This window comes from Xiphias gladius, chromosome 24, assembly GCF_016859285.1.
Source record: "Xiphias gladius isolate SHS-SW01 ecotype Sanya breed wild chromosome 24, ASM1685928v1, whole genome shotgun sequence".
Taxonomy (NCBI): Eukaryota; Metazoa; Chordata; class Actinopteri; order Istiophoriformes; family Xiphiidae; genus Xiphias; species Xiphias gladius.
The window spans coordinates 1853508-1879019 of record NC_053423.1 but is presented as its reverse complement, the minus strand read 5'-3'; the positions used below and the strand labels follow the sequence as shown (position 1 = coordinate 1879019).

Here is a 25512-nt window from a genome sequence, read left to right as displayed (position 1 = left end):
TGCTGCTATAGGCCTAGACTGCCGGGGGACTTCCCATGATGCACTGAGCTCCTCTCTCCTCCTCTTCCTCTCCATCCGTACGCATTCACATGGCATCAATGCTCGTTCTTCTCTCTCCCGTAGTTTTGTCCTTTCTCGTCTCTCTCCTCTCTCTTTTCTTCTCTCACTCCTTTCTCCTGTTGCTTTCTGCAGGTATTTCTGCTCCTGGTGCTAGAGAGTCTGGATCTGTGACTGTAAACCACATACTGCCCCCATCATCCTGCTCAACACCCTCTGCTTCAATTATTATGATTGTCATTACTATTATTATATTTAGTTTTATTGTACCTGTACTGTGCTATGCCCCCCCCTCTAACCCAGCCGGTCGAGGCAGATGGCCTCCCACCATGAGCCGGGTTCTGGTCAAGGTTTCTACCTGTTAAAAGGGAGTTTTTCCTTGCTGCTGTCGCCAAGTGCTTGTACATGGGGGAATGTTGGGTCTCTGTCAATATAACTATAAAGATCTGCTCTATATGAAAAGTGCCCTGAGATAACCTCTGTTATGATTTGGCACTATATAAATAAAATTGAATTGAATTGAATTGAATTGAATTGAATTGAATTGAATTGAATTGAATCACAAATAAATGATGATTTTAATAGAGAAACTTGGTCACTGCAGCACAAGCAGTAGCAGGAGTAGCAACACATTGCTAATAAGGACCATGCAAAGTAGGAGAAAATAGCAGATTATCCTCAGACACTGACCTGAAACATAATGACAAGTAGACTGGCCAATCAGAGCGTAGCATTGGCCAGCTCAGACCAGGGTCTGACAACTATACAGCTGTGCTCAATAGACTTTCATGCTTTTGTTTCGGATTTTTGTGATTTTCAAGCTAGTTTTGTGGATTTTGAGCTACTCATGGTTAAATGTTGTGCCTGGGGCACGTGTAACAGTGATAAAGATCAAAGTAAGTCTGATCAAATGGGTGCGTAAACCTGTGGAGCTAACATTAGCAAAGTACAGCACATCAATCATTAACTGGCACTTCAATGCAAAGCAAGCTACTGAAGGTATACTGAATGTATACACATGCTGCTTTCGCTTTTTAATGATTTAACACTGAGCCTACCCTGCTTTACAGGAACAGTGTTGCTATTTAATTCCATAGTCTTCTGTCAAAATTGCCAGGTGATGTTGTTGTTGTTCACTTTTTCATAGTGATCTGTAGGCGTTAGCTTCTATCTTTATCTTTTTAATTTGTTTTTGCTGCTGAGACAGTTTGACATCCTGGATATATCCTTCGAACGAATACTGTAGACCCTTCTGTCTGCTTCTCTCTGAAATTGCTTTTTTCATTTTTCCAAAAATTGGATAATATTTCTTCAGGGAATGCAGTTAGTGACAGAGTGGGTGCCATGCTAGCTCGGACAGCCTGACGGATTAGCAGTGGCTAACACCAGAGGGGCTTAGTGAAGGGTCTATTAAGCTACAGGGCTGGTTTGAGAAGTTCATATCGTTTTCAACTGTGAAAATGTGTCACTACTGGAATCCATAACTCACAGAGCTAATATAGCAGTTTCCCTCTTTTTCCGCTCTTTGTGCTAAGCTAATCTTTAAACTTTACATACCTGACTAATATCTGAATTGAGTGCACTATTTTCAGTAAGTTCCCTTATGTGAGTGGAGTAACGTGAAGTAATCACTAGAATTACACCATTATTGTTGCAAAGTAAGTATCATTGCATTGCCAGATGGTTCTTCCTTGTATTGTAGCAAAATTTGAGAAAAGTTCAACTTGTTTCCCAGAGGACTCTATGTTTTTTTGCTGAACCCCTCAGTGTTTTCTGACATAGTGTTAATGATGTCTGAACATGGCCTCAAGGTATTTCCACAGCATGTATGAATATAACTGAGATATTCACACAAAACAAAAAATTCAAAATTTCAGTGTCCCCCATCCATTTAGTTTTTTGGATAACTCATGCTCATACAGGAGCTGCGAAGCCGTGTCACATTTCCTGCGTACCATTAGCAGCCTTCCATGCTTGTGTCCAGAAAGTGTCTGGGTGTGCAGCCGTGTGCTGAAAAAAGGCCTGCTAGCCCTAATAAAATTTGTTGAACTGCAGCAGGAAGCGCCCTTGAAACTCCCAGTCTGTTGTTGGTGTTGTTGCTGTCTGGCTGTGTTGTCTTAACACAGAGCTGTGTGCAGACAGTGTGCCACAGCAAGAGTTACCACCCTTCTCTTCCCATACACCCAGGAACATCAGACACCCAGGCAGGTTTCTCAACACACATCCTGTCCACTATCTCTCCATATGTATAATATATGCAGAACATTTTTTATATTGACAATGAATCAAATTAATAAGTATAACATGAAAGGTGTTGCTCTAAGCGGTCAACCAATTGATAATCACCCAACTTTGCACTTCCCCTCAGCTCTACAGAACTTTTTAGCATCTTTCAGCACGTTTTGTTTGTATTTTCTGCGACTCTAGTTTTTTTTTTCAGTCTCACTTCTAACATCAACCTTGTTTCCATTAGCAGCAGGCAACTACTTTCTGTGAAAAATCTCTGGTAAACCCATTGTACATTATTTTCCCAGCACAGAGTTAGCTACTGGTTTATTAGTATAATAGATCATTTAACAGCCAAAGAGACATATATTTTTCTCATTTGGTGGAAACCCTAACAGAGCTAAAACGAGAGTGAATATTGGACTCACCGACACAACCCTAAATTAATCCTAATGTTCTCTGTGTGCTGGATGTGTAAAAAGGCAACTGTTGCTAACATGCTAGCCATAACAACTTTATAGGATGAAAATATGTCACAGTTTAGTTACAGGTTCTGCTGCTACCAAGTGGCCAAAAAAGCTATTAATGCAGCTTAAAGTTTAACATTTTTAAGAGCTATGGGAAGGAAAATGAACAACTTTACTGTGAAGGTTTCGACTGGATGATTCACTATGGATTTAAGGACATAGTTTAGTGATCAGAGTGTTTATGAGGTCAGTTCAGAGAAGAGTTTATTCTAAGTAGCAAATTGATATGTTATATAAGGTGAGGTTTTTTAAATGGATGTCTTCTTTTTCTTCAAGGTTCCAGGTAATAGTTATGGAATGACTGCTAATTTTTTGCAGAGATCAGTGGCAGGTCTTGGACATATAATGATTTATGTAAGGAACTGATCATGAGGCCTTATCTGAGCCTGTCTCTATGACTTATGGGAGCAGCTAATAGAAATTTAATATACCAACATCCTCCAGGTACAGTTTCTCACAGTCACTCAACATTCTCAAGTTGCCACTCAGCTAATGACTCAATAAAGATTAGATTGAAAATATCCTAAATATTCCATTTTCTTTCCCCCACCCTGGATGGGCCATATTTCAGTCTAACTGTAGACACTGGCCTACTTCTAAATCCATGTCCTGAGACATTTTGCCTTCTTCTCATTGGAAGATAGTTGCAATAACATTTTCTGGATTAAAACCAGTACACACTTCTTAGTCAGCAATTTTTTTTAAAAGTTGCACTTATTGCAGCAAGGGGGAAATAATAATTAAATAAATATTGTTTTGAAAGTTGTGGAAAGAAAGTAAGTCAATCTTAAATCCATTTCACAAGAAAATATTGTAATTTTTAATCTACTACATTAATTTAAAAGCTATAGTATAGTCACTTTTCATTCAAAAAATATCAGCTAATAAAATTGGACGTGTGATATATTTATATATACTAAACCAAGTAGCTAAAATAAACTCAACCTTGAAAAGCTACAGCGTTAATAGGGTGCTTATGCATTCATCTATTAGAGATAATAATTAATACTAGTTTTAATTACAGTTTACTCTGAAAGAGTTTACATTACTTCCATTTTTCTTTTATATTTAGCTAATAGTGTTTATGTGTGTCTGTGTATTTTGAATGCAGGACTTTTACTTGTAAGGGAGTAATTTCATATTCTTAAGTAAAAGATCTAAATTCTTTTTCCACCACTGTATTTTGACTGACTACTGTATGATTCTGCCTATAATCATGGGTGTAGGAAGAATGAACCCAATTGAAAACCCTGTAAAACTGAGAATTCTTAATTGTATGATCTGATTAAAAATCATAACAAGCGGTATAAAACTCGCCTAAATTAAAGATTAAATTAAAGGGGGAAAAAATGCTTTAAATGTAGTATTTATAGAAGGTCACATGCAGAAAATCTATCTGGTATTAGTAGTGCTTTCCCAGTCACTTCATCAAAATCAGTAATAGTGAGAATTGGGTGTAGATGCGTCACCTGGAGTTAATTCCAGAAAATTATTCGTCTTCAAAATAAAAGCAGCAAATCTGTCATTCATTAAAAAGTGTTGGAGCAATACAGAACTACAAATAGAATTTCAAAATGTATTGCCAATTACATGATGAAATGATCACGTGAGACATGAAGTACACCTCAGTAATCATAGATTGCTTTCTTTCTCATGTAAAGTTTTATTGTGGAGGGCGTAGCAGGACGTTTTACTTGCTGGAGTGCGGTTGGCTTGTAACCGGTACTCTGCGACCATTAGTGCTGTTGGTTTGACACAAGCGCTGCTGCTCTCTGTGCCTCTTCAGAGGAGGCAGCCCGGAGAACGCAGCACAGCACCGCCAGTTCCTCTCACTGACGAATTAACCTGGAGCCCCTGTTTTATTCATACACAGGTACGTGACTAGTTTACATGATGTATGATAATTAGTCAAACTGTCAGAGACATGATGATGTGGACAAGGGCCTTTTTTTTAAAAAATTTAAATATGTCATACAGTACAGTGTGTTTAATTTAATTCGTGATATTGATATGTATTGTGATAAAACACATTTTCTGGAAAATAAATTAAGAAATTGTTAACAGGTAAAATACCTGAGCAGGGCTGTTTGTTTTTGGCTAATCCAGGGAATTAATTACCCCACTAATCAAAGTACTTCATTACATTGAGGCAAAAAACATTCTAAAAAACATTCTAATTGAAAAATTATGGCAAGATCTTTGAAAATAGACAAATTTATATTATCTTATCGGTTATGTCATCATATTGTCCAGCACTAATATACTAGCTGCCACTGTATATCCCAGCATCAGCAGTAATAGTATCATCAGATGTGTTAATGTTAGAAGTCGTAGTGTAAATGTAGCAGTGATGGAAGTATCTGTTGCAGTTAGAGCAGTAGATATATCAGACGCATTCATAAAACCAGCACTAGTATCAGCAGTAGTATACAATACAGTAAAAAGTGAGGCAGTTGTTAATAGAAGATGTAGCCATGGCAGTCGAGGCAATAGTGATCTAGTGTACTCAACTAGAACAGAGAACAGATAGCTGAGTTTTGTGACCTACAACTGTGCAGACTGTACAGTTTATTACCATTGTCATAGAATGCTGAAGAAAATCAACTCTTGCTTCTGTGAGCAGTTGCTGCAGTCATCACCCTCTTGTGTTGATGTGAATTCATTGCTGCCTTTGTGCCTCTTGACTGGCTGCTGTATGGCAGATGTCAAATGACTGGTGTTATTCTTTATTAAGTCTCACAGAAGCATAGTTGTACCACTAATTCTCCTATAATCCTCCCCACATTTTGACAGGCTGAGCAGCTGGACTGAAGAATGGCCATGTGGTGGTTACAATTAGGGCTGAAGGCTTTGATTGTTATTTTGACCCTGTCAAGTTCAATCAGATGCCAAAACAGAAGGAGGAAAGGACAGAGAGATGATAACCACATCCTCATTAATGAGGCCAAATGTAAGTGTTTCAAAAGCTATGAAATGTATCAGTGTTGTATAATAAAAGATACAGTGTTAATAAATATGTTATCCATTAATACAATCTGAAAAAAAGTCTGATTACATCAACATGATAGTCTTAAATATCTGAACTCTGAACCCTGTGTCTTGTGGTAAGTATTAAGTGACTGTCAAGTGTTAAATTACTTAAAAGCAGTTGGCAAAATTATATTAATTAAGAAAATTTGAATGGTATCCTGTCACATAGAAATGTTGATCTTCAGGCTTAATCTGTTATAAGGCTTTAGAAAGTTTTGTCTAAGTATATACTGCAACACTAGGCACTGAATTATTTGAATGATTGAATACAAAGTTGAAGCTGAGTTGACACAGGTTTGGACACAAATAATTTAATTAATTGTCATTCCATAGCCCTTTAAAGCAAAAAGAACCCTGATACTACCAGCTTTCAATTGTGTGTCTTTTGCCTAACCTGGCTTTTGTGCAATAGCAGATGAAGAATGTAAACAAATAATTCTATATTTGAATCCTCTGGGGACCATATTTATCCAGCTTAAATTTTATGAAAATTAGAGCCCTTCCAGTATAGAATTTTTGAGGGCAATACCCATATCGATATTTGACAGTACATAAAAAAATCTGATAATGATACAGTAAATTGGTTTATATTTTTTTATTTTATTATAAACACATAACATAAAAATTTTAATTGAGGATCTTTACTACAAATGTTTGCTACTCATCTTAAATATACATTATGTGCTGATACCAACAGATCTGTAATAAGCTAATCACATCCGATAAAATCGGCAGGGCCAATCTATTGGTTAGGTTCTACTGGAAATACATTTATTATTTTTCAAGGTCTTTGTTGTTGATTAAAAGGGTTGTCCAAGAAAGAAAATTAACCCAGTGGTTGCACTTGATGAAAGATCAGAGGTTTACCGAAACCATTCGGAATCATTCCCTGTTCCCTGTTATAATTCATACCAAATTTAACAGAAATCTGCCCTGTATCTTTTAAGATGTCTTGTTGACCAAAGTGTTGGATGGGTGGAGGGACCAGTTCAGTCATCCTTAGGATCCATTGCTGGTGGAACAATGTAGCCTAAAATTTTCTGCTGTGTTTTGCTTACTGCCTAGCCCTTATCTGCCCAGTGGAGATTATGTTCATTGTGGACAGTTCAGAGAAAGCCAAAGCGCTGCTTTTTGAGCGACAGAAGGAGTTCATCCAGCGTTTCAGCACCAAGCTCATGCAGCTCCACTCTGATGGCTGGCGGCTGCGGCTGCGGCTGGCCGCTCTGCAGTACAGTAGCACTGTTTCAGTTGAGCACAACTTCAGAGACTGGCAAGATCTGGATGTATTCCAGAGCCGGGTGGCCGCCATGACCTTCATCGGTCACGGTACCTACTCTGCCTATGCAATCACCAACGCCACCAGGGTCTTCAGCCACGAGACGTCTTCCAGCAGCCTGAGGGTAGCAATGTTGATGACAGACGGAACGGACCACCCTCGCAGCCCTAGCGCTGTTACAGCTGCTGCTGAGGCCAAACAGCACAACATCAGGGTATTCACCATCAGGCTGTCGGGCCAGACCAAGGATGGTCCTATTGGTGCAAAGCTGCGCTCCATTGCCAGCGCTCCCCCACAGCAGCACGTACTCAGCCTTACCGACAGCCAGCTGGATGACAAACTCTTTAATGAACTGGTCAGTCATGTCTTTGTTCGGTCTGCTCACGTGTCAGGCCGACGTTAATGCTTTCTGCACATTAATACTTTCTGAAGCTACTATATCTCATTTGTTTAAACTGTACAAAAACTGAGGTGTAAAAATGATGTGTTTTAGTATAATGGCATTATATGCCAGACCAATTTTGGCTTTGACCAGTAATGTCCCGGATTCAAGTATATATGGTGAATCGCATTTTACACAGTTTTTGTGCCAATTAAACAAATAAGTTACAACGACAACTTTACAGATGCCAGTAGGTGGATTTTGTTTCCATTGCAGAAACGTGCTTGCAGTTTCAGCAGTTTTGTGCTAACCTAACTGGCTGCGGACTGAGGCCTTATATTTTATGGGCATACACATGAGTGGTGTCAATCTTCTCATTTAACTCTCTATCAGAAAGCAAAAGAAAAACCTATTTCCCAACATGGAGAATTATTTCTTTAAGGATAACCACAGCATGTTTCGGTGGAAAACTTTGAATCTAACAGGCCGTTTTCTCAGCAGACATTTTGACATGTGCCAGCAGGAAAAGCACAGGTGTGATTGAACAAATGAATGATGGCTGAATTCCATTTCGCTGCTTCAGTTTCAGGGTCCTGTTATTGTTCATGTTGACTCACTGTCACACTGTCATGGCTTTCTGGGACACTTGAATAGGATAGATCCATTGTTAATGTTATTAGTAACACCTGTGCTTTTCCTACTAGGACAAGTCAGATTGTCTGCTGTGAAAGCAGCCTATTATTAAACTGTTTTTGTTGACAGTGAAAAACCCCACAGGGTAATATAAATGACTGAATATTAATGTTCAGTACTACAGTAATAAGTGTTTTGCTGAGTCAAAACTCAACAGACATAATTAATGAGTAATTCTATCTTTCTTTGTTTCTTTTAGAACGCAGTTGTGAACGCTGGGGTAAGTATTATGAGGTTCATTATGAATATCATGCTTGTGATTATTTATTTACTTGACAGTGGAGTCTGTAAAGTAATACTACTTACTTTTGGTTGTTTTTTGTTTTGTTTTTTCCCTAATAATGCACACTGTTGACTTTGGTCGATATTTTGCTCTTTCTTATGTCTTTATTTTAGTGCCCACACCCAAAGACCTGCCTGTGTGAAAGGGGGGAAAGGGGTCACCCTGGATCTCCAGTGAGTAATATATTGTTGATCTGAATCAATTGTTTATATGGTCTATCTCAGCACTGTTCGCTGTGGTCTCTGCTGACATCACACACTCTGTTAGGTTTATTTCTCCAAAATATTAATATTCTATATAAATGACTTAAGTGTTACATTGTTGCTATATTAATTAAGGCATTCTGACCCAATGGTGGTGCTGGAGGCAAGGACAGAGGCTTACCAAAAACAGTATGTATCATGCAGATATGGATTATAAACCAAATCTATTAACATTAGGCTCTTTTACAGACCTAAACGTACTCATATTACAGTTAACAAAAAATGTCCATAAACTGACAATAGCCACAACAATCAATGAAATAAAACCAGAAATTTAGCCAACCAATCAGAACAAAAGTGCAGTATCTTTAATTGGTCAAACTGTAAGTAAACAGCACAAACAAAATCAGAAGTGAGCCAACATGAAAAAAAAAATTGCATGCACTGATCTATGAAAAAGCTAAATCTCATCATTTATCTTAGTGTAAATGTGAACAGATTTTTATTCAAGGTCCACTAACTCGCTTTTTCTGGAGCTTCCAATTGTATATTACATGGTCTTCATTAGTGAATGGACTTGCCTCAAAGTGTTAGACCAACTGACTATAACTGACTGACTCACTAGCTGAACCATGCACCCAGAGAAAGTAAAAGTAACTACACCTTCTCATCAAAGTAGGTCTTAAAGTAGTGTTTTGGAGTGAGATCCTGCACACTTTGGAGTCTGTAGTAATAATAGTGAATACTGTGTAGCTGTTGTTTCAAAAGTAAAAGTATATCTGTACCAGCTTACTGACCAGCTGTTGTAGAGTCTGCTGGCTTCAGGTTGACAGTCACTTCCTCAGCCACACAGAGACTGGTAAGCCTCATACAGTGGCTTGTTATCCCTGGATAGGTGGGCATTCTCCTAAACTCAGCGCCTGGGCTGCAAGATGCAGGCAAGACACACCTGCTGGTTGAAGAACCATTCGAAGCACTACAGGGAAAAAATGTGAAAGAGCAGGAAATGTTTTCCACAATGAAAGTGTAGCAGGTGGTGAGAGGGCCAGCTAAAAGGGCTGTTTTCACTGGCAGTGCTACTGAAAAGATGCCCTTGGAAAAAAGCAAAGGTCAAGGATGGAAGATTAAGCATGAGCAAACACACAGGCTGCAATTTTCTGAGAACCTGCTACACTGAGGTGGTGGTTTATGTTGGACAGGGGTTAGAGACAGGTCACACTGAGAATGCCCTACCTCCCCTTTGCCTATACATACATAGAGCCCAAACCAAAAAGGGGCCCAAAAAAACTCATTCTGCACAATCTCCCCCTTTACTTTCATCTAGGGGAAACCAGGGGAGGTGGGGTCTGATGGAGTGCCAGGACCAAAAGGATCTCATGTAAGTCTCTATTGTCTCCATAATCCAGTGCTGTTAACAGAAAGAATCTATGAAGTGTCGTTTGATGTACTGTTTTGTCTGGGCTCGGTCACTGTAGGGGGAACCTGGTATTAATGGACGTCCAGGAATGGAAGGCCTTGAGGTAATCATCAAATTTTTTTCTCAACGATTTCTTGCAGGGGTTACAGGGTTACAAGCTGTCATGTCAATTTGAGTATGATATACTACTACATCCTATTTTTCAGAAGCATGGTGGGAGCTCCAAACTGATTATATTGACACTTTGATTAAAGCATCTTACCATTAATAAAAGAAAACAATGCAGTCTAGTAAGAAGTAGTGGGCCCATTAAATTTTCTGACCAATTATACTTTTTTTCAGGTCTTTTCAGGTTGTGTCTCTTTAAAACTTAACATGTTAAAGAAATGCATAACATGTTCTTCCTTTCTGGGAATGAGATTGCCTGTGTCTGAAGTACAGAGCTGGAGGCTCAGGACGCAATTAGGTTATCTTAGCATAATGACTGGAAGCAGGGGGAAATAGCTAGGATGGCTCACTCCAAAGTTCACAAATACACTTAGCACCTCTAAAGTTGACTAAATAACACACTGTTAATATTCTGTTTAAACTATACACAAACAGAAATGTAAAAACAACAATGTCATTGGAAGTCAATACTATTTCTTGATGAACAACAGTTTTTCCATCCTTCCAGTACTTTTGTGTAGCTGCAACAGAAAGTAGCCTGGGGCACAGTATTGCCAACTTATTCCATGTAGACACTGCATGACATTCAAAGTCGTCAGATTGCTGTTCTCGTCCCACTACACACTTGGTGTCTTGTAAGAAACAAGAGAAAAAAATAAAGATTATTTAGTTACATGTCATAAATACACATAAAGAGAGAAAGAATAGATTAAAAATAAGAAAAATAACATACATATGAACCCACACAAGAGGTTTACTTAATCAGTTATAATATCAAAGAGTTTCCATAAATTAATAGTTTTTACATTTTTTTTATTACAGGTTTTTATATGTGATGTGTTTGAAAAGTGTTTGAAAGTATATGCTTAGATCTTTTTGTTTAATGTAATATAAGATAATAACCCCTTAACAAAATATGTTTTAAGAGCCAACTGAAAATCAGTCCAAAACATTGTCACTTATACAAGCCGAATAAACAGATGTTCTAACGTTTCCACCATATTATTACAGAAAGAGCATTTGTCTTCTATATTAGGAATATATTTTCATATAAAGGAATTCATCGAGTAATATCTTTGTAAGATTTTAAATAACAGTTTTTTGATAAGTAAAGCAAACCATATGTGTAGGGGAAAGTAAATACAGTATTCAATGTTCTACCATCAAGAGCTTGGTTTTTTAAATTTTATTTTATTTTATGATGTTGTACAACTCCTCTCCTGTGTTTCCTCTCACCCTTAGTCTCTCACTCTCATTGGCTATAGATCCTCACTGCACTCAATACCAGTCACAAAAGGGTCACAACACTTTTCACACTACTGGATTTCAACTCCTTGACAAGTCCAGATATTTAGCATGCTAGATGTCTTTCGGGCATTTGCAATGCATCGGTGAGTCTCTTGGATCACGTCTTTGAACAGTTCACAAATAGTGATCGAGTGCCGATTTGTTTCTAATCTGGAGTTTTTCTCAGCAATCTCCAAAAATTGTCAATGAGTGGAAAATCAGGACTAAAATCGTGTAGCGTGAACTTAGCAGTAGCAACTTTCTCATAAGATTTTTCTTCTTTTTAAGTGACTTTAAGCACCTTTAAGCACCTATTGTCAAATTTAACAATTTTTAGATAGAACTTAACTCCTTTGACTTAAAGAGAGTTGCCAATATTTCTCAGTGAATGTGCTCTCATGTGGACCTCTGTACTGACAGTGTTCGGTGAGTGAAAGAAATATATGTGTGTGTGTATGTGTATATATATATATATATATATACACACACATACAGCTCTGGAAAAAATTAAGAGACAACTGCAAAATTTTCAGTTTTACTATTTCTATAAATATATATATATATATATATATATATATATATATGTTTCATTTTATAAACTACTGACAACTGAAAATATTGTCCTTTAGAGGATTTATTTGCAGAAAATGACAAATGGTCAAAGTAACAAAAAAAGATGCAGTGTGTCCAGACCTCAATGATGCAAAGAAAACAAGTTCATATTCATTTTTAAACAACACAATACTAATGTTTTAACTAAGGAAGAGTTCAGAAATCAATATTTGGTGGTGGATTTTCAATCACAGCTTTCATGCGTCTTTACATGCTCTCCACCAGTCTTTCACATTGCTGTTGGGTGAATTTATCCCTCTCTTGGTGCAAAAATTCAAGCAGCTCAGCTTTGTTTGGTGGCTTGTGACCATCAATCTTCCTCTTGATCACATTCCAGAGGTTTTCAATGGGGTTCAGGTCTGGAGTTTGGGCTGGCCATGACAGAGTCTTGATCTGTTGATCCTTCATCAACACCTTGATTGACCTGCTGGAAAAACCAATCCTCAGAGTTGGGTAACATTATCAGAGCAGAAGGAAGCAAGTTTTCTTCCAGGATAACCTTGTACGTGGCTTGATTCATGCGTCCTTCGCAAAGACGCATATGCCAGATTCCAGCCTTGCTGAAGCACCCCCAGATCCTCCACCAAATTTTACAGTGGGTGCGAGACACTGTGGCTTGGAGGCCTCTCCAGGTCTCTATCTCACCACTAGACTACCAGGTGTTGGGCAAAGCTGAATTTTGGACTCATCAGAGAAGACGATCTTACTCCAGTCCTCTATGGTCCAATCCTTATGATCTTTGGCAAACCTCAGCTTGGCTCTTCTTTGCTTCTCATCGATAAAGGGCTTTTTCTTTTTTCTTTCTTTTTTCTCTGGAATGGCTGTCATACATGTACACACACACACACACACACACACACACACACACACACACACACACACACACACACACACACACACACACACACACACACACACACACACCAGTCAGCCAAAATATTAAAACCGGTAATTGATTTGAATGTTGTGAATGATCAGTGTATGTAAATAGTTACGCACATTAAACCACTCCTGTTAATCTCAAGAGAAATAGTTTTTTAAACTTTGGACAGAGCTAGGCTAGATGTTTCTCCTCACTTCCAGTTTATCACATTAAATTAGGCTAACCACATCATGATGCTAACCGGGTTATCTCTACATGATAATAGCTGCGTTTTAATGGAGTATTTTATTCTACTGGAAATCAGAATAAGATCTCAGGTTACTGTAGATAAAACTGCCTCATGTGACTGACTGTCCAAAGTACCTCAACATGTTTCTAGGTTAGGACAAAGTTAGCCCAAACAGGTGTAGGTGTAGGTAGAATATTCAGCAGTGTTTTCATTTTCCAAATGAAACCATCTATAGAAATGATAATGTATTGCATCAAATTTTTGAAAAATTTACCAATGTATACACTGTATGTGTGAACCTTTTGGAATTAACAGATTTTCTGCAGTAAATGGTGATAAAATGTGATCTGATGTTCATCTAAGTCACAACTATAGACAAACAAAATGTGCTTGAGCTAATAACTAACAAACAATTATAATCTTCATTGTCTTTATTGAATGCACCCGTTAAACATTCCCAGTGCTGGTGGAAAAAGTAAGTGAACCCTTAGATTTAATAACTGCTTGAACCTCCTTTGGTAGCAATAACCTCAAAAAAGCTCTTCCAGTAGCTGTGGATCAGACCTACACAACGTTTTGGAGGAATTTTGGATTCTTCCTCACAGAACTGCTACAGCTCAGCCATATTCTTAGGATGTCTGGTGTGACCAGATCTCTCAGGTAATTCCACAGCATCTCTATTGGGTTAAAGTCTGGGATCTGACTGGGCCGCTCCAAAAGGTGGATTTTCTTTGTTTGAAGACATTCTGTAGTAGATTTACTTCTACCATATGGGCCATTATCTTGCTGCATCACCCAACTTCTACTGAACTTCAGCTAGTGGCAACCACCCTGACCTCATCCTGTAAGATACCTTGATAAAAGTGGGAATTAATTTTAACCTCAATGATGGTGAGCTGTCCAGACATAGAGGCAGCAAATCATGATTCTTCCTCCGCTCTACTTCACCTCTGGGATGAAGTTTTCATGTTGGTATGCAGTGGCCTTTTCCTTCTTGGTGTCCTGCCATGGACACCATAATCCATGCAACATGCGCCAAGATTTGTGTATGGTAGACTCATGACAGAGATGTTAACCAGCCCCAATGATTCCTTTAAGCCTTTAGCTGTTTCTATGGGCATCTTTTTTATCTCACTGATCATTCTCCATTGTGATTTTGGGAGTCATCTTAGCTGACACCCACTTCTAGAGGGAGTAGCCACATAACTAAATCATCTCCATTTGTAGACAGTTTGTCTAATGGTGGACTGATATATCTGACCTTTTTGAGATTTCTTTATAACTCTATTCAGCATTATGCAAATCAACAGTTCTTGATCTCAAGTCTTCTGAAATTTCTTTTTGTGAGGCGTGTTTTGCATCACTGGATACGTCTTTGTGAATAGCCACTTAAAATGTTTGAGTGTTTTTTAAGTTTTTTTAAGTCAAGGAAGCTCTAACCCACACCTCAGTCTTGTTTCATTGACTGGACTCCATGTTCTCCTGGCTCCAGTTAGCTTTTGTTCATGTCATTACCCTCTGCTTTGAAATACTTTTTCCAACCTACACTGTGAATGTTTGAATGATGTATTCAATCTGGAAAAGAACAATACAATGATTTGTGTGTAATTAGTTAATATAGATTGTGTTTTTTTGTAATTAGATGAAAATCTGACCATATTTTAAGACAAAATTACACATAAATGCAGGTAATTCCAAAGGGTTCCCTTACTCTTGTCACTCTATAGTTTTTGGAATCTCCTTTACACCCACCTGCACATTAGATAGTCCTATGTTTATGTTGATTGGTTGAGGTTTTCTATTAGCATGACCTTTGATTGACAATGACCTGTCTGACATAAACTTTGGAAAAGTTTAATTTAACCTTTCCCTCTTGATAGGGTCAACCTGGCAGCAAAGGGGGAAAGGTATGTATTATTGTTAACTTTATTCTTCAGATTTTTTAATGATAATGTCTATATATGGTTGTTCACCACTGCATGCAAATATCATAAAGATAAGACAATTCTTTACCATTTAAAAATGCATTTAACAAGTCTATTTTCTATGCATTTTTGTATAGATCTGTAATCTGGACATGTGAAATCCCATAAATGTACACTTTGCCAGTTGTCACAGTTTCAGTGTAACAAAGCCTACAGAACTTCAGTGTATGACACTTTGATTTGCTCAGTGCCCAGATTAGAAAGATGTTGCTTTAAGCTTCACTGACCTATATCCTCATGTTTTCTAGGGAGAAAAAGGTGAATGTGGTGCCCATGGTAAAAAGGGAGAACAAGTAGGTTTCACATTTTTTTAAATTTATTTAATTGCCATGATGACTGTTGCTGTGACCAAGTACTGTATGTAAATGTAGTGATATTGTATTAAGGTTTTCTTTTAGGGTGCAGATGGAACTCCTGGCCCCAGAGGTCCCAGAGGAGAGCAGGTAGAGTTTTTCATTTTTTGCATATAATGCATATTTAAATATCTGGACTGTATATAGAAATCTGTTGCACATATAGCCTCAGTTAATGGTAGTTCCACACTACAACTGATCATATGTCTTCCCTCACTCTGAAAACAGATCTTCGTAATCACTGGGAACGGCAAGGATTAAATTTTATTCAGAGTATCCAATATGAATTGGATTTAAATAAGTTCATAGGTCCTTTTGTTTATAATTAAAAATAAATAAATCTTTATAATTCATATCAGTGTTGTGACAGACAACTTTCATCACAGTACTCTGGCTGAACTAGCATTTATATGGAAGACAACTTAAATGCAATTCAGTAAAGATGTGGTTAGCCTCACTTTTACATAAAGAGTGGAAGCAAGGGAAAACAGCAAGCCTGGCTCTGTCCAAACTTGAAAAATATGCTTACAAACACATCTAAAGCTCATTGAGTCACACATTCTATATTTATCTATATCATCTATTTGTTTAATATGTACACAGACAAATATACAAAAAATTGTGGCTTTAGGGGGAGTTTCTTGCTGGAACTATTTTTTGCCATGACAAACTGCCAGGTGAAGTTCATTTTCCAAAAATTTGTACCATTAAGAAATTATCATCAAAGTGTGTGATCAATATTAATTCGAAGCCGTAGGCTAGAATGTCTAGAATTTCTGGGGAATTTGTTGTTCGAGTCGGTGTGTGTGGCCTTTTTCATTTGGTAAAAATGTACAATGTTTATTTTGAAAACCTGATATCATCATTGTGCAGTACACCTATGAAACAGACATGTTTTAATGTAAAAATTAAAGATAACTCCATACGTATGAGCCTTCATATCTGAATGGGTGTGTGGTCAAATTGAAAGATTCCTGTGTTCCCTCACATCCATGCTGAACACTCAGTGCTCCAGTGAAAGCTACACACTCAGAATTCATCTCCTGCTCTGCACTTGTGGAATGTGAGCTGTGGATTAGGTCTTATCCCCATCGTAATGTAGCCTTTCTAAAGCGGGGAATCCAAGCTTGCAATGTTTGGTTGTAGTCTTTGAGCAGACGTTGTCCCAGAGGATTAGGATTTGGGCACATGTTATCCATTCCCTCTATCCTTAAATGCTTGTTGCCCTCTTTAGCATTGGTAGATCAACAGCAGCCATCGTCAGAGTGCCATTAGGTTTTACAACTAGCTGATCTCTCTCAAGTTCCCATCAAATGTACCTACACTGTCAAAGGTTAATTCATAAAATTTTTATATTAAATCATTCACCATCAAAGTATCAGTATCCACCGGACCTTAAACAGTTTGAATACATCTCAGTGTCATTTATACTTTATATCAGTTTAACAAGTTTTAAGACTTAACAACTTATTGCAATTTAAAGGACCAGCTGGTGTTTTTTGCATGTTTTGGCCTATTTACTACAAATCACATCTGTTTCACTTTCTATTTTCCCAATAAAACTTTTGCCTGGAGATAATGCACAGCATTATAACAGAAATGGTCTAGTCTGAGGAGTCCACTGGCTAACTGTCTGCTTCCAAGAGCCTTCCTAGAAAAAATGTGATACTTGCTTGAGTCAGCTAATCTATCACAATTAAAGCTTCATGTGACATAGATATTCATATAGTCAAGTCACACTCCTCTTTGACTCCAGCAGAGGGCAGTCAAACCAGCAGCGTGAAATACAATTTCATCCCATTGTTCTACATGTCAAATATGTTTCTTGTGCATGATTAAACAGTAAATGAAAACATGCTCAGCCCTAATTTAAACACTTTCTAATGATTTGAAATGATTGGAAAATAATGGTTGTCAGGTTCACATTTACACATCAATGTGGGCTTCCAGGTGTTGGGGAATACTAGTACATACGTGAAAAAAGTTGTATAAACCCTTTAGTCTCAGAGGAAGCTGTGTGAAGTCTTATAAACGTCCTCAAGTGATGTCACTTGAGTCAGTGTCGGTTGGGGCTGAAGATTAATTTAAACAGTTTTAAATGTAAAAAGTCTAGGGATGTGGAGTTACCCCTCAACTCATATCTGTTTGAAGCTAGAGGATCCAGGCTACGTTCGTTGCCACCAGTATAATACACCTGAATGTTAGACCAAACTGTTGTTGGTTGAGTTGCATTGTGGGTAATGTAGGCACCAGCTTTGACAAGGAAGGAGAATGTTTGGAGTAAGAAAGACAATATCTCTGGTTTTGCTGCATTGATTTTGATTTTTTTTCTTTCCATCCTGAGTCTAATGTCAGTGTTTTCTTGATGGTTTTTTCGTTCCTCTGAGTTACCACCTGACCTTTGTGCTTGCGTTGGTGTTGTGTTTGTCTGAAAATTGACATAAATTGACATTTTATCTACTTTTAAAGGATAATTTTATGATACACTTTTTAGATCCCTGTTGTTTTACCTACATTACTAGATGATTTTCGTCAACAGATGTTTGGATCTGGAGTGAATTTAGCAACTGAATGACATCTATGCTAACATCTGAATCTACTGTGACTCTTGTATGCTAATGAAAGATTAAGGAAACCAATTCCTACACAACTTCAACCTTAAATGGAAAGATTAAATAGTTATTGCCTAGTTTTGGTTAGCTGAGAACTAAGATACACCAATGTCAAGAGCTGGATCACCGCAGCCGGGCCCATCCGGGCCAAGTGACATCAGTGGCCTTGATAAAGACCCCACAGATGTTAATAGCTGGGACTCCCCAAAAGTCAGTCAGAATTGAAGAAGCCTCTTGGATTAGAGGTGAAACCTCTTCAAGATCTGCAACCAAGTTTGGTTGCCCTCGATTCAACTTTTGGATAACCATGACCTAGATGACTCTTCAAAGACATCTGCTAATTCATGGTCTCTGTTTAGAGACAGATAGCATTGTAATCTACTTTGTCTTTTAGTTTCTTCTTTCCAGTGTTTCAAATAGGTTTATTTACATTTTTTTATAATTTGATTTTCTCTGATTGTTGTTTGGAAAGCAGTGTTGTGAGACTGGTCAGACTGTGTTTGAGAAGGGGCAGTTAGTCTGCACCATTTGATATAGGGGAATCTTTTATGGGCTCAGCTCTTGGGTTTGGAGGGCTTTGGAATACGAGGGTGCCTGCGGGGCTGGATTTAAGGTCCATAAAAAATTTGAGTGCTCTCTTTTGAATACTAAATACCAGTGGGTATTTGCCTAGTTCTGCTCAACAGGCATTTGTTGTTTTTCTTTGTACGTGCAAAATGTATTTGCAGAATTCTGCATGTAGATATTCTGTTGGGTGTTTATCCTAACGGGTATAGCTATGATTACTGAGTGGACCCCATACTTGACTATCATACATTGCAAAGGGCAGGATGACACTATCAAATATTTTAAGCTAGATTTTAATTGGAATTTGGAAGTTATAAAATTTTCTCTTTATTGCATCAAGAGCTTTTAGAGCTTTGTCTTTTAGTGCATTCACTGCCATGTTGAAACTTCCTGATGCTGTTGTGGTTATACTAAGGTAGGCATAGCTTGTGCCGTGTTAAATGATATGATTATTTATGGTGAACTTGTATTTGTTTTCCTGACATCTGAGGCATTTTTGAAAATTCATGATGTTAGTTTTCTTCAGATTTACTTGCTAATCGCTGACTTTCTCTGATAGTCCCAGAAAATCCCCACAGTATTGATAACCATTTACTCCAAGACTATTGTCATATCCCTGTTATAATCAGTGATAACTGGGATGTTAAATATAATAGATACAATTTTCAAAATCAGAATAACTTTTTCCATATTAAGACCTCCTTTTTTCCATCCCCTGCCACTTTAAACTCTGGCCCTTTTAACATTAGACCACTTTGTACTAAATCACTGCTTATCCATGACATGATAAATTACCATTGTCTTGATTTTATAGGCTTATGTGAGAGATGGCTAATACCAAATGACTTGGTAAGCCTAAATGAGACATCACCTCCATATTACACTACTTTGTGTCACAAGTGTCACGTGAATCAAGAAGAGGTGGGGGTATAGCTGCTATGTATGACTCTGGGTGAATAATGATAAACCCAATTAACAGCACTATTGTTACATCATTTGAGGTACTTCTTATGCACTCACAGTTGTAATAATTTTATATAGCAATTTTATATCGACCACCAGGGCCTTATCTACAATTTTTTATCAGTTTTCATTCTTTTTTTGACGTACTGACAAGTATGGACAGTCTTCATTTATGGGGGATTCATGTCATTGACAAATTAGAGACATTCACTAAAGCTTTCCTAGATCTCATATATTCTACTGGTTTTACACAACATGCTGTCGTATCTACTTACCTCTTTGGCCGTATGCTTGACCTAGTCTTGACAAATGGCCTGTCTTTTTCTGATCTAGTTATCTCACTACATTCACTTGTCCTTTCAAATAACGTTTTTCTGTACTTTTAAGGTTTCACTGTCTAGCTATTGTATTAACAACTCTGAAACCTACACTACCCATTGTATTGACTCAACTGCCGTTCATAAACTTGCTGGGCAACTCTAGTCTGCTGTAACCACAATAGATCAGTTCTGCTGCTTTAACAAGTTGCTGAACGTGTTTTATTCAGTTGCCCCTGTGGTGGCAATTTTTCTGTTCCATAAAGTACTAAGAGTCAACTCTTGTCTTTCTGTAAGTTTAACTCAGCATCTGCAGATGGTCTCAAGCATACAGAGATCAAAAGTCACGCAGCAATGACCAGTGTATGGCAATGAGCAAAGAGTAAGAAACTTAGTATTGCATTTATACACTGTAGTGAGTACAGAATGAAGGGGTTGCTGTGTAAATTTTCAAAGAGATAAGACAAACACATAGGAATTGTTCCATTGCAGATGCAGGGATAAAGGATGTCTGCCTGGCATTAACTGGTTCATTTCATCCCTGAATGTCAGGCTGTATCTTGTCAACGGAACAGTGAGCACTCCATAGATAATATAACTACAGTATAGAAGGTGAATAGTATTAAAATTTTCCATTACACCCCTCTGTCCACTAGGAAAGCTAGACTAAAGTTGTCCCCCATGGTACAATTGAGACATTTGGTCTCTAAAACAAAAATGCAAAAAACTTGAGCACAAATGGAGAACACCCAAGCAAGAATCTTTTCAGCTTGTGTGGTCTAAAAGCCTGCTTAAATATGAACGTGCTCTTCATGCTGCTAGAACCACTAATATCTCTGATCTGATACAAAATAACAAAAATAACCCAAAATTTCTTTTTAACACTGTCCTCAAACTCACTCGTAAACCACCCCCTATATGTACCACCTCCCTAGTGCAACTGACTTGATAGAGTTCTTCACCACAAAATTTGATGAAATCAGAATAACAATATCCTCTTCTTTTTCAATTCCCACCCAGGAAGGCGTGATAAAACCTGTAGCTAACCCACTTTGAGATACTCTCCATTTAAACACTCTCATTTATCACATATTTTGTGATATCAGGCTATTATAAAATTTGACTTGACTTGACTCTTTTAACACTACAGCATGCTGTGATATATATCAGCGATACAAAGAATAGTTCACTTGTAGTAACTAAGCTCAAACATGCAAGACTATGGTGCAATCTTTTAGAATCAAAACAGTGTGAAGCTCAGTCTTACTGTTTTGTATTGTTATCATTGTTGGAAGGCGGTGAGGGATCTTCCTGGTAACAACCAGTAATTCCATACATATCAGAGAAGACACACACTTCCCAAAGAGTTGGCAATGACAAGAATGGGGAACCGACCTTTCTAAATGAAAAAGGGAAAGAAGCAATCGTCTTACCTCTGTTGTAACTCTGTAATAAAGGCAGATACTGTCAAATATGTTAAATGTCTTAATTTTTACACTAAGAATATCAAGTAGTTATTAATTTAAAAAATGTCAGAGTTTATCTGTTTAAATTTATTTCATTTTATGTTATTTATTGAATCAAATGTATATACTTGCCCTTACCTATTTTGCTCCTGTGTCAGGGAGCCACGGGAGGACCTGGAGACCAGGGTCCAGAGGGGCCATCTGGCTCTAAAGTAAGAACACTGGCAATTGAGTTTTAGATGCATCAAACACTTCCCTAAGTTCAAAGGTTAAAGCTAAGGGCATGATAGTAAATTTATTTTCCATTCCTTTAAAGGGTGAGCGAGGACCAAGGGGTGCACCTGGACCTCCAGGAGATAATGGTGTTGGGTTCCCTGGTCCCAAGGTAAATTTGTGTTAGGTTTAGTATTGGATTAAATAAGGAAATTTTTACCTATCTTTGGGAAGGCCAATGCATCTAATCTTTAAACTTTATTTTTTAGGGTGAGAAGGGAAACCATGGAAGACCAGGTCCACCTGGACCATTGGGTATAGGTGAACCAGGCACTACAGTGAGTTCACAAAACTAAGTGAAACTACAGTGACTGCTCCTATAGCTAATATCTTTAAATGCATACCATAACCCCATGCCTGTGGGCTACTTCAATCATTACTAATGACATATTATTGAGATATTATTATTTAACTTAAAAATATTATAAACACTCAAAGTAAAGCCATCATAACTGTCATAACATTTTATCACCTACCATATCTACATGTGTCTGTAGGTGTTAAATAAATACATGTGGATAGCAATCTTGGATGACCCATGAAATTATATTTATTGTTTTGTTTCAATTGAAAAGACGATGACAAATTTACTGTATTGCATCCAAAAAAATACTGAACTTTCACTGTACTTTTGGATGAAGTGGTGGTTGATAGTTGAAATGAATGGAAGCAAAGAAAATCTGAAATAATTTGAATTTTTATAAGGAACTGTGTACCTGATTGTGGAATTTACCTACTACTATATACCCTAATGTTGAATTTATTGCACTTAAATATTTTCTCTGAAAACCATCTATCCAATTTTTTAAATGTTATTTATTTTATCTTTCTTTCCATTCCTCTCAGAGATTTAGATAAGGGTTTTTCAAGAGGTGCAATTTCAACCCCCAGAAAATTCCATTGTCCAGGTTTTTGGTCACTCATCTGAACTTTGCTTTCTTGGATCATGTGATCAACTGAGGTCTGGTTGATTCCATTCAGGGGTTATCCTTGGTAGCAGTGGTGTCTGAGTTTACCAGTCCATTTTAAAGCAGCCTGATTTTGGGGCATGACTTGAATTTTAAAGAATTCTCTTCGTCTGGTATTTAAATTTCAACATTAAGTGCTCAGCAGTAGTTAAATTTCACAATTAGGTATTCACTTATAAAATTCAAATTATTATGGCCTTCCTATGCTTTCAAATGAATTCTATTTAAAGAAGTAGCTCATTCAAATCTAAAAAACACATTTTGTCAACAATCATTATCACACAAATTGTATTGATTCAACTGATATAGATTCAGTTGAATCTGCTGAGATATCTGCATTTGGGATTTTTGCTACCCTTTCAGTACAATTGTGAATGGAATATGTTATTACCTGAGACAACGTCCCGGTTATAGCATGTGAAAATAAGCAATCTATGCGGCATCATACCACAGGGGGTAAATTAGAATATGCTTTCTTTGCAGATTTGGGTGACATCACCATTTAACCCCTGTCACACAATACAAACGCAGACTAGAAAATGGATTAGTGTATACACTAAACAACACGATAGCTCTAATGTATTTGAACAATTCACCTTGGATTTTTATTAAGGTTATAATACGAAACACTGAAAGCTAAGTGAAGTAAAGTGAAAGCCATTGTAATATCTGTTATTTCAGTAATTAACATTCACTATATCTGTGTTGATGTGTTAGGGTCCAGCAGGGCCACCAGGGATCCAAGGATCTCCAGGGTTTCCAGGTGAGGGTCTCCCCGGAACCAAGGTAAGTTCCAGGACATGCTTGTTCACTCCACCTAGCGTGTATTTTTTTTTTCTTTTATTTCTTACTTTACTTAATAGAAAATACTCTAATGTAGCTGCTGACTGCTCTGGGGACCAGTGACTCATAATTATTAGATTTTAAAGAGTGAAGATATTATGATTATGATTGTATTGTGTGACTCTTAAGATCCTTGTAGACCTTCCTCCTCTTTTACCACTGACAATGTGTTTCTCACAGGGTGACAGGGGGTATGAGGGTCCTAAGGGCAGCCGTGGACCTCCAGGATTAGGGTACAAAGGTGATAAGGTACGGTTAACAGTTTAATGTGGTTGGGATTACAGACACACATATACTGCAAACCTGTGATGCTGTAAAGGATGACCTGTCTGACCTCTCACCTGTCTGATCCTTAGGGAAACACAGGAGCCCCCGGGCTGCCAGGTTCCGTGGGGTTTCCAGGGGCAGGCATCCATGGAGAAAAGGCAAGGCCAATGAAAAAGATAGGAATTTGTTATTTACCCTTTCTTTGTGTAACTACATAAACTTAAATTCTAATTTTTCTCCCTGGCGTTAGGGTGACCAAGGGCCTGCTGGGCCTTCGGGTCCCAGGGGACCTCCTGGATTGGGTATAGTTGGACCAAAGGTTAGTAGCAGAGGATCAGTGGAGAACTAACGGTGTGGCTTTTATATTATTCCTAAAAAATGACCAATAAGTTAAACATGCATTAAGAAATCTAAACTTTACTTTACATTCATGAGAAATATATGGACAATACACAGTATAATACATTACTTTAAAGCAAGACTGTTACATTTGAAAGACACATTATCTAAATCACTTAATTTTGAGGTGAAACTGAAAGTATAAGTGCATCTAAATGTGTATAATAATCCCTGCCTGCACAGTAAAACTGTCAGTTTACACAGCTATACTAAATACAGTAGGTAAAAGTTGAACCAGGAAGTCGATCTGCAAATGATGATGGCTGTGTACAATACAATCAGTCTAATCATTTTCCTTTCCCAAAGGGAAAGTTGTAAAAATTTAAAATATTAGATTAACCCGACAAAAACTTCAGCAATAAAAACAATGTTTTGCATCTTTCAGTTGTCGGTCATCTGACATGACTTTCAGTCAGGGATTTGTCTCGTTTCCCAGGGTGACCAGGGTTTCCCAGGAGAACCTGGACCTCAGGGAGAGAGGGGGATTGGTGAGCCGGGACCAAAGGTAAGACAACCAAACTCCTCTTGAATGAAGCATGTTAACAGTGGGATCAAATAGAACACAATGAATGTTTATGTATGTGTGGTTCTCGAGGGGGAGCAAGGACCCGATGGGGCTGCTGGGATACCTGGTATTCCTGGTGAGGATGGAGCTGCTGGGCATAAGGTGAGCCAGTAACTGGAGGTCAAAGGTGACATTTTGTAAAATTACAAGGTTCAGTTTTCAGTTCAGTAACTAAACGGTTAAGCACCTCCTATATTTAAATAGATGCTCATAAAGGTTTTTGAAGACGTCATGACATGAAATTGCTGGAAAACTGTGAATCTGTATGGAAATTTGTTTCAGCAACACGGAAGTATTCTACCTCAGCTGTTTTGTCTTTTACCTTCTTGTGATCACCTTATCAAGTATATGCCCAGTTTTAATAATATAACATCGAGTGTAAAGGATTGACAGAGCTGGAAAACAATCAGACACTTTTTTTCTACGTCAGTCTGACAAACACCAACTGCTATTTATATAGGAGTGCTAAATGGTTCAGTTCTCAGATCAGCTGGTCATGTTGCTGTTATAATAGTTATGGTGGCTGGTCTAGATGCACTGGTATTTTGTTTTTATTATGTGTATATTATAAAAATGACATCTAACAATATTTATGAAACAGTAAGCTCTAGTTTGTGCCTCAGTTTGTGTACTAGCACCTCTTTTTCCTACCCAGGTAGCC

General features: G+C 37.7%; 1 protein-coding gene across 1 annotated transcript in view; it reads left to right on the top strand.

Moving 5' to 3' along the window:
* Positions 1–4608: 4608 nt before the first annotated feature.
* Positions 4609–25512, top strand: part of col28a1a (collagen, type XXVIII, alpha 1a) — a 36064-nt gene continuing 15160 nt past the window's right edge. The window contains exons 1-19 of the mRNA XM_040121810.1: positions 4609–4683; positions 5604–5760; positions 6906–7471; positions 8391–8411; positions 8588–8647; positions 10002–10055; positions 10153–10197; positions 15154–15180; positions 15507–15551; positions 15657–15701; positions 21695–21748; positions 21853–21921; positions 22019–22087; positions 23495–23563; positions 23801–23869; positions 23977–24045; positions 24138–24206; positions 24723–24791; positions 24882–24953. Of these exons, the coding sequence (XP_039977744.1) occupies positions 5625–5760; positions 6906–7471; positions 8391–8411; positions 8588–8647; positions 10002–10055; positions 10153–10197; positions 15154–15180; positions 15507–15551; positions 15657–15701; positions 21695–21748; positions 21853–21921; positions 22019–22087; positions 23495–23563; positions 23801–23869; positions 23977–24045; positions 24138–24206; positions 24723–24791; positions 24882–24953 (1608 nt within the window). The 5' untranslated portion in view covers positions 4609–4683; positions 5604–5624. The remainder of the gene's footprint in view (positions 4684–5603; positions 5761–6905; positions 7472–8390; positions 8412–8587; positions 8648–10001; positions 10056–10152; positions 10198–15153; positions 15181–15506; positions 15552–15656; positions 15702–21694; positions 21749–21852; positions 21922–22018; positions 22088–23494; positions 23564–23800; positions 23870–23976; positions 24046–24137; positions 24207–24722; positions 24792–24881; positions 24954–25512) is intronic.